Source organism: Anabrus simplex, chromosome 2 (assembly GCF_040414725.1).
Source record: "Anabrus simplex isolate iqAnaSimp1 chromosome 2, ASM4041472v1, whole genome shotgun sequence".
NCBI classification, from domain to species: domain Eukaryota; kingdom Metazoa; phylum Arthropoda; class Insecta; order Orthoptera; family Tettigoniidae; genus Anabrus; species Anabrus simplex.
This window is the reverse complement of record NC_090266.1, coordinates 1,182,338,841-1,182,351,372: the sequence shown is the minus strand read 5'-3', so window position 1 is coordinate 1,182,351,372 and position 12,532 is coordinate 1,182,338,841. Positions and strand designations below refer to the sequence as shown.

The following is a 12,532-nucleotide window of genomic DNA, read 5'->3' as shown; positions in this document are numbered from 1 at the left end:
AATCTCACAAGCTACCCATATTTCTTATTATATCGTGAGGCAATCGGCGGTATGTACAGAGATGTCACCTGTTCATATGAGTACTGCACTAACAGTGATGTTCTGAAAGGCAAGTTCACACTACTTATTACCTTTGTGCATATGATAATCAGCAAAACAGTTTACACATTAACTTACATTACATTGGTACACTGGGTTCTAGGCCTAGCAGGGCAATTTTCTCTTTGCTCCTGGAATTGTAAAAGGCTATTGATGCATTCCATCGTACCGAAGTTTCTGCACTGCATTATGTCAAAACAATGAGATCTGCTGAACAAGGGAGCAGCTTTGTAGCATGTGAGATAAGTCTGGACAATTGATTGTCAAAAATCAAGGTGAGAAATGCCTTCTCGAGGCATGTGTTTCAGCTGCCATGTATTATGCATTCCTACATCAACAAGCCACGCAAATATTGCCCACCACCACTTTTTTTCCTTGTATTCCGACTCTCACATCTGTCAAGGTACGACCCATACGACCAGTACCTCCCGTACTCATATTGTACTGAGAAATCATGTTCAGCTGAGACACTCAGACTTTTTCACCTGCAGCCTGTCCTTTTTCTTTCATGTAATGAGATACCTGTTTTTCAGGGTGCTCTCCATAACATGTAGATGCTACGGTTACTACTGAATTAACTACCTTCCTCCAAACTCCCTATGTAATCAAATGTACCCCGTTTTTCATTCTTCACGGTAGCAGAAGATTTCAGATTACAGTCCTTAGGAATGTGATTTTCTGGAAGTGTTCCTGTAGCACCGTACCCCATGCAGCAAGATGTGTTAGCAATCCCATTCCAGTGAAGAGATGGTCGAAGTATAATTTGAAGGGCAAATACCTTATTTACGCGAATAATCCCTGCATCCTAACTTTAGGAAGGCTCCTTTTGAAAAAAAAATAAATAAATAAAACCCGCACCCCAATTTCATGCCTCATTTTTTTTTTTTTTTTTAATGCGGGGATTATTCGCGTAAATACGGTATTTCAGATCCGGTCGAAGATTATCCAGCATTGTTACCAGGGGGGCTGCACACTTCCCAAATTCTGCTTCATACTGGGCATTCACGTTAGGATTGTTCCCTTGGTATATTTCAAAATCTACAGGATATCCATGACGAGTGTTTAGACACCATACCTTGAAACCAAAATGAATAGGTTTTCCTTTTATAAATTGTTTGCAGGGATGCCTCCCGAAGTATGGCATCATACACTCATCATATGACAAGTGCTCCTCAGCTCGAAAGTTTTCCCTGAAACAAGCACGTAGAAGGTTGATCACAGGTTTCAACTTCCACATTTTGTCATTGAAATGACAGGATGAATAACTGCATAAAAGATACATTTCAACAAGAAAACCACAATGCAGTGTCAATTTTATATGAAAAATTTACTGCGTGTGATTAAAAATGATTAAATTAAAACATCTAACTTATAGCCTACACTGTTACGCGTTGCTAAGTTGATAAAGAAGAATGAAATGAACGGAAAGGAACATCAGAACTATAACAATTGTAGGCTGAGTTGTGCCGGCAGAAAGACAGCACTTCGCCCAGTGTGCCAGATAAGTACCACCAAACTTCTACTTCAAATGAAAGGGCACCAATCATCACCAAGGCATATCTTAGCTAGAGAAAAATATAGCACTACAGGGTCCAATAAATTTATAGAAGTAAAACAGGAATTACTTATTTCAAACATGCAGCCATTACTGGCACTCGTGAAAACAAGACTTATTTTATGTAGCTATACAGTACCAACGAGCCCGATATACTAACAAAAAAAAAGCCATGTAAGAGGTTTGGTGGTACTTATCTGAACACTACAATACCGTAGTAAACAATACAGCTTGCACGGTTTCAATAATAAGAGTCCAAGGAGACGGTGTAGTTTGCCGTGTCACATATGGCACGCTGGGCGGATCCAGGTTCATTTCATTTAATGATTCTTATCATTACTTTTATGCAACTCATATGTTTGAATCTATTGTTTTAACTTATTAACAAGTATATTTATTGCAAAAGAACATAAATGGGTATTTACAGTCTATAAATAATGCAGAACTGATTAAGACCAACAAGTGTTCTGTAGTTGTTATCAAATTTATTTCACCCTTTTGATTTTAAAATTAGTGTATTTTATGACATGTTGCAGTGTATCATTCGTAAAAAAAAAAAAAATAAATAAATAAATAAATAAATAAATAAATAAATATATAAGCTTCTATGGGAGATGATTGACGTCTTGTTGCATATTTTGTTTGTGGCAAATGTTGTAAGCTGGCATATGTGAATTTTGAGGAGACTGTATTTTCCTCTACTATTTTATACCATATTTTCTTGTAATAGTACCAGTTTGTTTTGAGAGAAGTATATCACCATTGCCAAGGTATTTATTTCCCTCTTCTTCTGACTCAGTTCTGAATTGCAGTTAGATTGTGCTATTTCTAGTTAATTCTTGCTATTTTCACCACAAAAGGTTTCTTCTCTGTATAGAAGATATAGCACACAGGCTTCCTGTTTTTCAAGTTAAATTATTCATAATGTTCAAGAATTACTGAAGTCTGAATCCTTGATTGAATGGTCAGCATACTGGGCTTTGGTTCAGAGGCCTCGTGTTCGATTGCTGGTTGCGGATTTTAACTGCAGGATAAATTCTCTGGTTTGGGGACTGGGTGTTAGTGATCGTCTTAATATATGTCTTTTCATCAACATACAGCACACCGCACTACCAACCACCACAGAAACACACAATAGTGAATACTTCTCTGCACGAGGTTGGTGTTAGGAAGAGCATCTGGATGTAAAATGCGCCCAAATCACCTCAAGTGCAACTTCAACATTTTGGCGAAAAGCCCAGGAAGAATATTTCAATAAATACTGGAATATAGCACCTACCTTCAGCTAGACTAGTACTTGCTAGACTGGAGCAACTATTCCAAAAGTGGGGTACACATCTTACATGAAGACTTCAGTTTGGGTCATGCTTCAACCAATGTTATTTGGCTGGATAGTGGAGTCTTAATGGAACCCACTGTAGCACGACTTGACAACAATACTTCTTTCTTTGAATTTATCCCTTTTGCTAATAGGTTACTGCCCTCAGGTAGTACAGCAGGAATGTGGGTTAAGGTTGTATATTATAAAATGTGGGAGCTGAAACTAAATGAAGTTGTGACAGGTCACAAAAGACCGTCTCTCCTGGGTTAAAAATCCAGCAGAATCTCAGTGGGTTAAAACATTTAAAGGTGAGTCTATGCAGTTAATTTAAAGCTGCTGAAATACCTTAAATTAATGTACAGTACTATAAATTGCTCGATAGATCCTTTAATTTAATATTATTGGTTTAACTGGCCATTTCATTATCTGACATATTTCTGTTGGAACATTTAAGGTCATTGTATCTGCACAGGAGGTGGAAAATCCTAAACAAACTGTTATGGTGGTTGACAGTTGTGGGGAAAGATGCCGGAGGGCCATCGAGCCGGACGAATAAAAATGACCACATAAAAAGGGAAACTCTAATAATTTTTCTATCTCGCCCTTTTTTCTTTCGCGTTTTGTTTCTTTTCTCTTCATAAGAAGTTAACAGTGGTAATCAGTCACACTTAACAGCAGCAATTGGTAACCAGATAAGTAACTTTATAACAAGGTGACAGCCCTCAGAACTTCATTAACAGCAAGGGAGAACTGAGCTCCCAATTTCCAAGGCCTTCGAGCCTTCACATGTCAGAATAAACTCTATTGAACACTCACTGCCCTTTCATTTCTTAGGGAAGCTCTGCAAACCTGAACAGAAAGAATCTGCAAATAATCTGGAGCTAAGCTCAGACAGTTGAGGGACTGGCTTTCTGACCCCAACTTGGCTGGTTCGATCCTGGCTCAGTCCGATGGTATTTAAAGGTGCTCAAATACGTCAGCCTCATGTTGGTACTGGTATGTAAAACAACTCCTGCGGGACTAAATTCTGCCTCCTCGGTGTGTCCGAAAACTGTAAAAGTAGTTTTTATGACTTTTGTCATTTGTCTGCTAGAAAGGAATATAGTGATCTCCTGACCAACCTTCAACATTATTTTCTCAACATTACTTTCAATAAATATGACTGATCGTCATTCTCGTCAGAGTCTAATTGTAACCACCAATTGGTCAACTTAATTTTATAGCAATCTTACTACTTGTTCATCACAGTCTATTGCTTTGTCCATTTTACTTGTAATAGCAACCTTTTAATGTCAATAATTTTAATACTTTCACCTTTGTAATTCTTCAGATTGTAAAATAAATTTTATAAACTAACATTGTTATTTTAATGTTACTTTTAGTTTAAGTCTCTTCAAGACTTTTAAAAAATCAATTTCATCTTATTATATGTTATTCAAGTGCTTATTCTTATTCCGAGGTTAAGACAATGGCTGATGATGCCTTCATACTAGGCGAAACATGTACCATTTCTAGTTAATAGATCAATGTAAATCGTCCAAGACAATGACTTCTTGTATTGATTAGGTGGTCAATTTAATAAATAACTTACTGTTATTATTCTAATCAAAGTAAAAGTAGTTAGTGGGATGTAAAGCAGATAACGTTATTTATTATCATGCTGCAAATATAGGCCAAGAACAGGTTTCAAAAGGATCCAAAAATTAATATTTGGAAAATAGGCCAACACGCAAAAGAGAAAGAAAGGGGATGCTGAAAACAACTGAGCAATCCCACAACATTACATAAGAATAAAACCTAATGGAACATGAGGCCCAGTGAAACAGAGGATAACTCCATACTACCTTGTGAATTAACTGAAGGAAGGTGACAGATACGATTAAATTTTGACACTCCTTGTCACAAGGAACAAAACTGAGAAAAAGGAAATGAGGGTGCACACTCGTGCTTCCTTTTAAGCCCTTAGGGCGGTTACATTCACTGCTTGAAGAGCTAGAGAAACCTGCACAATACAAAAATAAACTAAGTTAATAAAAACAGTGCATTAAATCCGGAGCAGGTACAGCACAATCCTAACATTTACATTCTAAGGGAACCCTGTTATCTTCCCGATGCCACTAGAATCTTCTAGAGTCATGTACTCATAGTTTAGGATGAAGAAGTCTATCTTCCTTGTTATGCCAGCTGCTTTAAATGAGGTGTGAATCTCAGCCGATGATCTCACAATCAAGATAATCTTTAGCAGGCAACTGGCCCTCCCTTTTATAATGGCAGACTGGGCTAAGATTGGTTGAATAAAGATCAGATCGTATCTATCACTGGTAGTGATTGAGGGAACACTGACAGCACAACAGTATGTCACAGATATCCTGGGTCCTCATGTGTTACCTCTTATGCGACAGTATCGTGGTGCAATTTTTCAACAGGAAATGGTGCCAACCCACAACTATTACATTTCTCACTAAATGAAAGCTCTAACATAGGTTTGTGTCAACCTCAAACAGGAAGATGCCATCTATAGGTACACTTCAAAACATATTAAGATAGAGTTCTGCATATATCTCCACAAGATTTCACTATAAGTAGATATTTAAAGTGCTGCCTAACTCTAGGGAGAGACCTCTTCACAATGCAAAACAAACAAGTTTGTTGTTTTATGGACTAATACTCGTGAGACCTCCAGCTTTATGTAGGATCTGAACCACATACATATGACTTTTCATTTCAAAAATCCTGCGTGCTTTGATTGGGATTTGAACCATGGCTGCTTTGGTCAGAAGCCAATGTCAATACCACTTGGCCATCATAACCCCCTCTGAAAAATCCTGACCGCCTTGAATACGGAACAACTCATCACGGAGGTCTACAGAGCTATTAAACTTTACGTTTACAGTGTGCCAGAACATCCACAACTCCATTCTCAGATTGGCATAAACTAACAGGGTCATTATTTTGAGCAGTTGCTTCGTTCTACTGAGAAGCTAATTGGAACTCAGGCAGCTTGCTTCCAATCTAAAGGTTGTCACATCCTAGGCCAACCCACATAAATACACTGTCTGACAAACAATTTGAAGCACCCAGAAAAAATGGTCGGATGTCAATATAACTGTACACGTACACACCATCGGCCACGTTCTTGCGTGAGACAGCATTATCAGCACCTGACAAAGTTTGAAAGGGGCCTCATTGTGGGTCTCCATTTGGCCGGCTGGTCAACACCACAATATAAATGGCTGCATTCGGAGTTGTGCCATGAACAGGAGGGCTCTTGATGAATGGCGTATTGTGTCGGTGATGAATCGCGTTTCTGGACTACCCCAGATGACCATCATCTACAAGTATAGCAGTGACCTGAGGATTTTGTAATCACTGAAATCACATACCCTCTCAACATGTGAGGTTTCATTTAGTTTCCTTCTCCCCTTCTAGGTGCTTCAATTCTTTTGTCAGGCAGAGTAAAACAGGAGAAAAATGTGTTTTTTCTGGGCCAAATAAAAAAAAAAAAGATCACTTTTGAAAGGAGTGTAAGGATGAGATATCTCATCTGCAGTGGTAGGTGGTAACCAAAGAAAACTTCAAGGCTCCATGATTTGAACTTGACATTCCACGTGCAGGCCACGAACCTACTACTCTGCCGTAGCAGGGGGGAGGTGATACTCCCACGTGGCGCATCCCAGGTGGCGGATAGCAGGGTCCTAACCGGCTTGCCGGCGGACTTCAGGGAAATATAATACCTCTCGTGGACCAAACACACAACTCCCTGTGGGTAGGAGGATGCAGATGAAGAATACACCCACGGTATTCCCTGCCTGTCGTAAGAGGCAACTAAAAGGGGCGACCAAGGGATGATTGTATTAGAACCATGAAACTACTTGTGATTAATACTACCATGCGGGGAACACCATGGGTTGCTTTTACTTGCGCATAGTACCAGTATGTTAGGTACCAAATAGGTGTGTGATTAGTAGCACGGAGGAGCACTGTGCGGTCAGCTCCCCACTTAGTGCACTGTCAGATTTTACAGTACCTGTGATTAGTACCACTATATGAAGTACACCATGGTTCTGGCTTTATGATTCGTACCCACTATATGAGAAACACCACGGGATAGTAAGAGTCCCTGTGGTTTGTACACTTATGTGATGAACACCATGTGCGAAACACCATAGGTGTATTACAGGTGTGAATTTCATTACCTGTGAGTAGTACCATAATGTGTGGAATACCGCAAGTCTACGCTACTTTTGATTAGTACCGCACCATGACAGATACCATGGTTCTACTTTCCTAGCCGGCAACCCTGAAAATTGGTTTTCCGTGGTTTCCCATTTTCACACCAAGCAAATGCTGGGGCTGTACCTTAATTAAGGCCACGGCCGCTTCCTTCCCACTCCTAGCCCTTTCCTGTCCCATCGTCACCGTAAGACCTATCTGAGTCGGTTTGACGTAAAACAACTAGCAAAAAATACATACTTTCCTAGCGATAAGTACCATTATGAGGGGCCGATGACTTGGATTTTGGACCCCTTTAGACTGCAAGCATCATCTATTCAGCATTGTGCTTTAGAAGCAGTCCCTTGGTCAGTAATACTACTGTTTTACATCAGTTTCTGTAAATGAAATGGCGTATGGCTTTTTGTGCCGGGAGTGTCCGAGGACATGTTCGGCTCGCCAGGTGCAGGTCTTATGATTTGACGCCCTTAGGCGTCCTGCACGTCATGATGAGGATGAAATGATGATGAAGACGACACATACACCCAGCCCCCATGCCAGCGAAATTAACCAGTGATGGTTAAAATTCCCGACCCTGCTGGGAATCGAACCCGGGACCCCTGTGACCAAAGGCCAGCATGCTAACCATTTAGCTATGGAGCCGGACATCAGTTTCTGTGTTTGTGAGGCACTGCGGGTCAGATCAACTGATTGTTTTAAATTCATATCCATCCATTCCTTCTTCGTCCTCGCGTTTTTTATTCTGGTCATTGCGAGATTTTGGGCTTTTAAATTGTCATTACATTTTGTCTTATTTCATACCATTAAGACCAATGACATAGATGTTAGGCCACTTAAAACAACAAGAATCATAATCATCATCATTACATGTTTAATCTTTGCGAAAAGCCTTCATCTAACTTATGATAGACTGAAGATTTGTTTCCATTCTTCTAGACGCATGGTGAATAGTTGTTGCCAGATTGTTGGACGAATTGATCTGATACACAACTGACACTTTAGTTCATTCCAGAGATGTTCCATTGGGTGCAAGTCAGAGCTTTAACCAGGGCAGTCCATCACATCCATTTGATTTTCTTCAAACCATGATGTAGTGGTCCTTGTTTTGTGGACAGGAGCATTGTCATGTTGGTACAGAAAAGGTCAGATTCCGGACTGTTGCTGCAGTGTGAGAAGCATGTTATTGTTTAAAATGTTTTCATAAACACCTGTACAGTATTTGTTGTGCCATCAACAAGAACTAATGGTCCGAGCCCAAACCAGAAAATGCAGCCCTAGACTATCGCACCAGCTCCATCAAATTTCACTCTCATCACAACACACTCAAATAAATACTGGTTGCTTGGCATCCGCCAGGTCCACACATGCCCATCTCAGTGCCACAGCATATACCGTGACTCATCAGTCCATAAGACCTTCTTCCACTGCTCCACAGACCACTGATGGTGTTGTTTGAATCACTTTAAGTAAGTCGCACATTTGTTCATGTGATCATTGCTTCCGGACAGCAACATGACCTTTAAAACTGAATCCTGTCGGCTCTTAATCATTCTGACACCGACCATTGTCCCTAACCTGGAACGGAAGTCCTTTGCGATAGTTGACAAGGACGTTGTGACTATTGATTTGTGAAGTATGCTTTAGAGCTCGACGGTCCCTGTCAGTTAATTTCCTAGGCCTACCAGAGTAATGATTGGGTTCATTGCTTCCCTGACATTTCCACTTCACAATAAAATTGCTAACAGTGGACCTGGGCACATGTAACTCCCGTGAAATATCTTTAATGGAATGTCCGAAGTTTTGGGCCCCTACAATGATGATGCCCTCGTCAAACTCACTCATTTCTCTACGTTGCTGCAATCTGATAAAAAAACATGTCTGATGTTGGCGCGTTGTGCCTGCACTTATCTACCCTCAGGTGCATATCGAACATTACATAGAGCATGTTCATTGGGGTGTCCAGAGACTTACGGCATCATAGTGTAGCTTATTTATGCAGTCTTCTTGACGTCTAATGAACTTTGTGATGTCACATTGCATTTTTATATTGAAAACAGGTTATCTTTTCATGGTAGAGTTTGTCAATTTTATTAAATCTAATATGGTTTGTTCTTCAGGAATACATGTGGCACCGGAAACATACATACATGAGGCTGGATGGTTCATCCAAGATCTCAGAACGAAGGGATATGGTGGCTGATTTCCAGTCCAGGTGAGTATTAATCTATGTGTGGTATTATTATTGCTTATTCAAGGAAATAACTCATAATTATTAAATTCTTGAAGGACAGGTTTTAGCATTTAATGAGAGGGATTAAGGAGGTAGTTGCACCTCTCTGTATCTACTCTTAATTTTATTAGTCCCGTGTTGGATGCCAATTGTTATTTCATACTTCTCTTTCGACATAGAAATTACTCACAAAACATACATACATACATACATACATACATACATACATACATACATCTTCATTATAGACTGTTATGCCTTTCAGAGTTCAGTCTGCAAGCCTCTGTGAATTTACTAAACACTGCCACAATCATCTATTTTTTTTAAAAAAATTTCTATTGGCTTTATTTCGCACCGACACAGATAGGTCTTATGGCGACGATGAGATAGGAAAGGCCTAGGAGTTGGAAGGAAGCGACCATGGCTTTAATTAAGGTACAGCCCCAGCATTTGCCTGGTGTGAAAATGGGAAACCATGGAAAACCATCTTCAGGGCTGCCGACAGTGGGATTTAAACCCATTATCTCCCGGATGCAAGCTCACAGCCGCACGCCCCTAACCGCACGCTGCTCTGGCGGCCGCCCTTACGAGAATTTTGTTTCATCATATCCCCCAGAACACCCATGATAACTTGATCCCGGAAGGGCTTGTGACTCGGTTCAGGCTTATTTTTCTGCCTTTTACTGCGTATTATATAGTTGAAAGCTGTTCAATAAAGCTAACCCCAGGCGAGTTGGCCATGCAGTTAGGGGCATGCAGCCGTGATCTTGCATCCGGCAGATAGTGGGTTCAAACCCCACTGCCGGCAGCTCTGAAGATGGTTTTCTGTGTTTTCTCCATTTTCACACCAGGGAAATGCTAGGCCTGTAACATAGTTAAGGCCATGGCCGCTTCCTTCCCAGTTCTAGGCTTTTCCCTTCCCAGTGACGTAATAAGACCTATCTGTGTCAGCGGGACGTAAAGCAAATGGTTAAAAAAATATATATTAAAGCTATCGGCTTCTTTCCTGTATTAGGAAGCGTGTATTCCATAGCACTCTCGTGAGAATATTTTGAAAAATCATGTTTATCTTCTTCATTCATCACCCCTACATCACCGTTTTCACCACTGTCTTCCGCCACTGTTTCCTCCTCACTCGAAAAATCGCTCTCGGATTCAGGAACACTTTTGAAATCAGTCAACAAATCAATGTCAATATCACCACTGTCAAACAACTGTCTGTAAATATTACCAGTTTCCATGCTATGACTGGTGGATGCCATGTTTATAACAACTATAAACATAACAGTGATGAATAATCTCCAAAGAATAAGCAACTCTTTTAAAACAAAATAACGGTAGAAGGCTGCATGGAACAGTGAAATGCCAAGACTAAATACTGCATAAAGCCCGGCGCCATTTTCTTTCCAACATATGAAGTAATATAACCTTAAACGGAAAATTAACGATGTTGGACTGAGTCCAACATTGGACTTTTGCCCTCTTTCCTTCTGTCTTAGCCTCCAGCACTTATATTGGTATCCCTGCCTCCATCCTCATAACATGTCCGAACCATCTCAACATATTCTTCTCCATCCTATCACTTTTTCCATCCCTATCTCTTTTCTGACCTCATCATTTCTTACTCTGTCTCTCCTTGTCTTCCCTACCATACTCCTCAGGAATTTCATTTCACTGGCCTGAATTTTACTCTTATTTCTTGCTGTCAAAGTCTCTGATGCATACGTTAATATAGGGGTATGTTATATCTTGTACATTATCTCTTTACATTTCATAGGAACTGCTCTGTTCCACACCAGGTTCCTCACATTCTGGTAGAACGTATTTTCCGTTTGTATTCTCCTGCTTATCTCCTTATCCAAACTTGCATCTTGCATTATTTCACTTCCCGAATATTTGAAGTATTCAACAACCTCAAAGTTTTGTCCCCTAATACTAACAATTCCTTTTCCTTCTCTTTCTCCTTGTCATCACCACTGTTTTGCTCTTCTCGACACTGATTTGCATACCGTATGTCTCAATATTGTCATCTAAAGCCTCTAGTTGGATTTGCACTTCTGTATTGTTGACTCCCCAGATCACTATGTCATCTGCAAACAACAACGTTTTCATATCCCCTCCATATCTTACCTTTGTTTCTTTTAGAATTTCATCCATAACCACTATAAACGTAAGTGGAGACAATACACTTCCCTGTCTTAATCAAGTTTGATTTCTAAACCAATCTGTTCTCCCCACTGGAATCTGGACACGACTGAAACAATTCTTATACATTGCTTTCACTGGTTCCCCAATTGCCTTCTACATCCTTTTCTTTCAAGGGTTTCCCACACATTTTCTATTAACACTATTGTATGCCTTCTCTAGATCAAGGAATACCATCACCAGATCTTTTTACATATTCCCACTGTTTTTCCACCATTAATCTCATGGAAAATACACGGCCTATCGTTGACCTGCCCTGTCAAAATCCATACTGCTCTTCTTCTAAATTCCTTTCCACCTTTACTCTCATCCTCCTTTCTATTATTCTCTCCAATATTTTGGCTTCTTGTGACAACAGTGTAATTCCTCGATAATTGTCGCATATCTTCGTGTCACCTTTCTTAAATAATTATATTATTACCCCTTTACACCTATCATCAGGTTCTTGCTTTTTCCTCCATATACATCTTAGCAGCCTATATAACCAATGTAGACCAATAGGTCCTGCTGCCTTTATCATTTCTACACCTATTTCATCCATCCCTGCTACTTTCCCTATTTACATTTGTTTAACAGCCATTTCTACCTCTGCCATTAGAATATCATTCTCCATTTCTGGATCATCCTTACATACCACTACACTCTCCTCTGCATCATTTCTCACATTCAGGAGTTCATCGAAGTAGTTTTTCCACCAATTCTTTATCTCCTTTGGGTCTGTTATTACATTTCCACTTTCTTCCTTCACTTGTTTGGTGTAGATTTTTTTTCTTTTCTCTTATTTTTTATCAATCCATACATCATCTTTTTTCCCACTGTATACATACCTTTCCAACTCTAGTGTGAATCTCTCCCAACATTTTTTTCTTTTCCTCATTTACCACCTTTT

The 12,532-nt window shown here is 39.8% G+C and overlaps 1 protein-coding gene across 1 annotated transcript in view; it reads left to right on the top strand.

Moving 5' to 3' along the window:
- Positions 1–12,532, top strand: part of LOC136863826 (chromatin-remodeling ATPase INO80) — a 396,793-nt gene that overhangs the window by 272,252 nt on the left and 112,009 nt on the right. Inside the window, exon 28 of the mRNA XM_068226103.1 lies at positions 9,326–9,420. Coding sequence (XP_068082204.1) covers positions 9,326–9,420 — 95 coding nt within the window. The remainder of the gene's footprint in view (positions 1–9,325; positions 9,421–12,532) is intronic.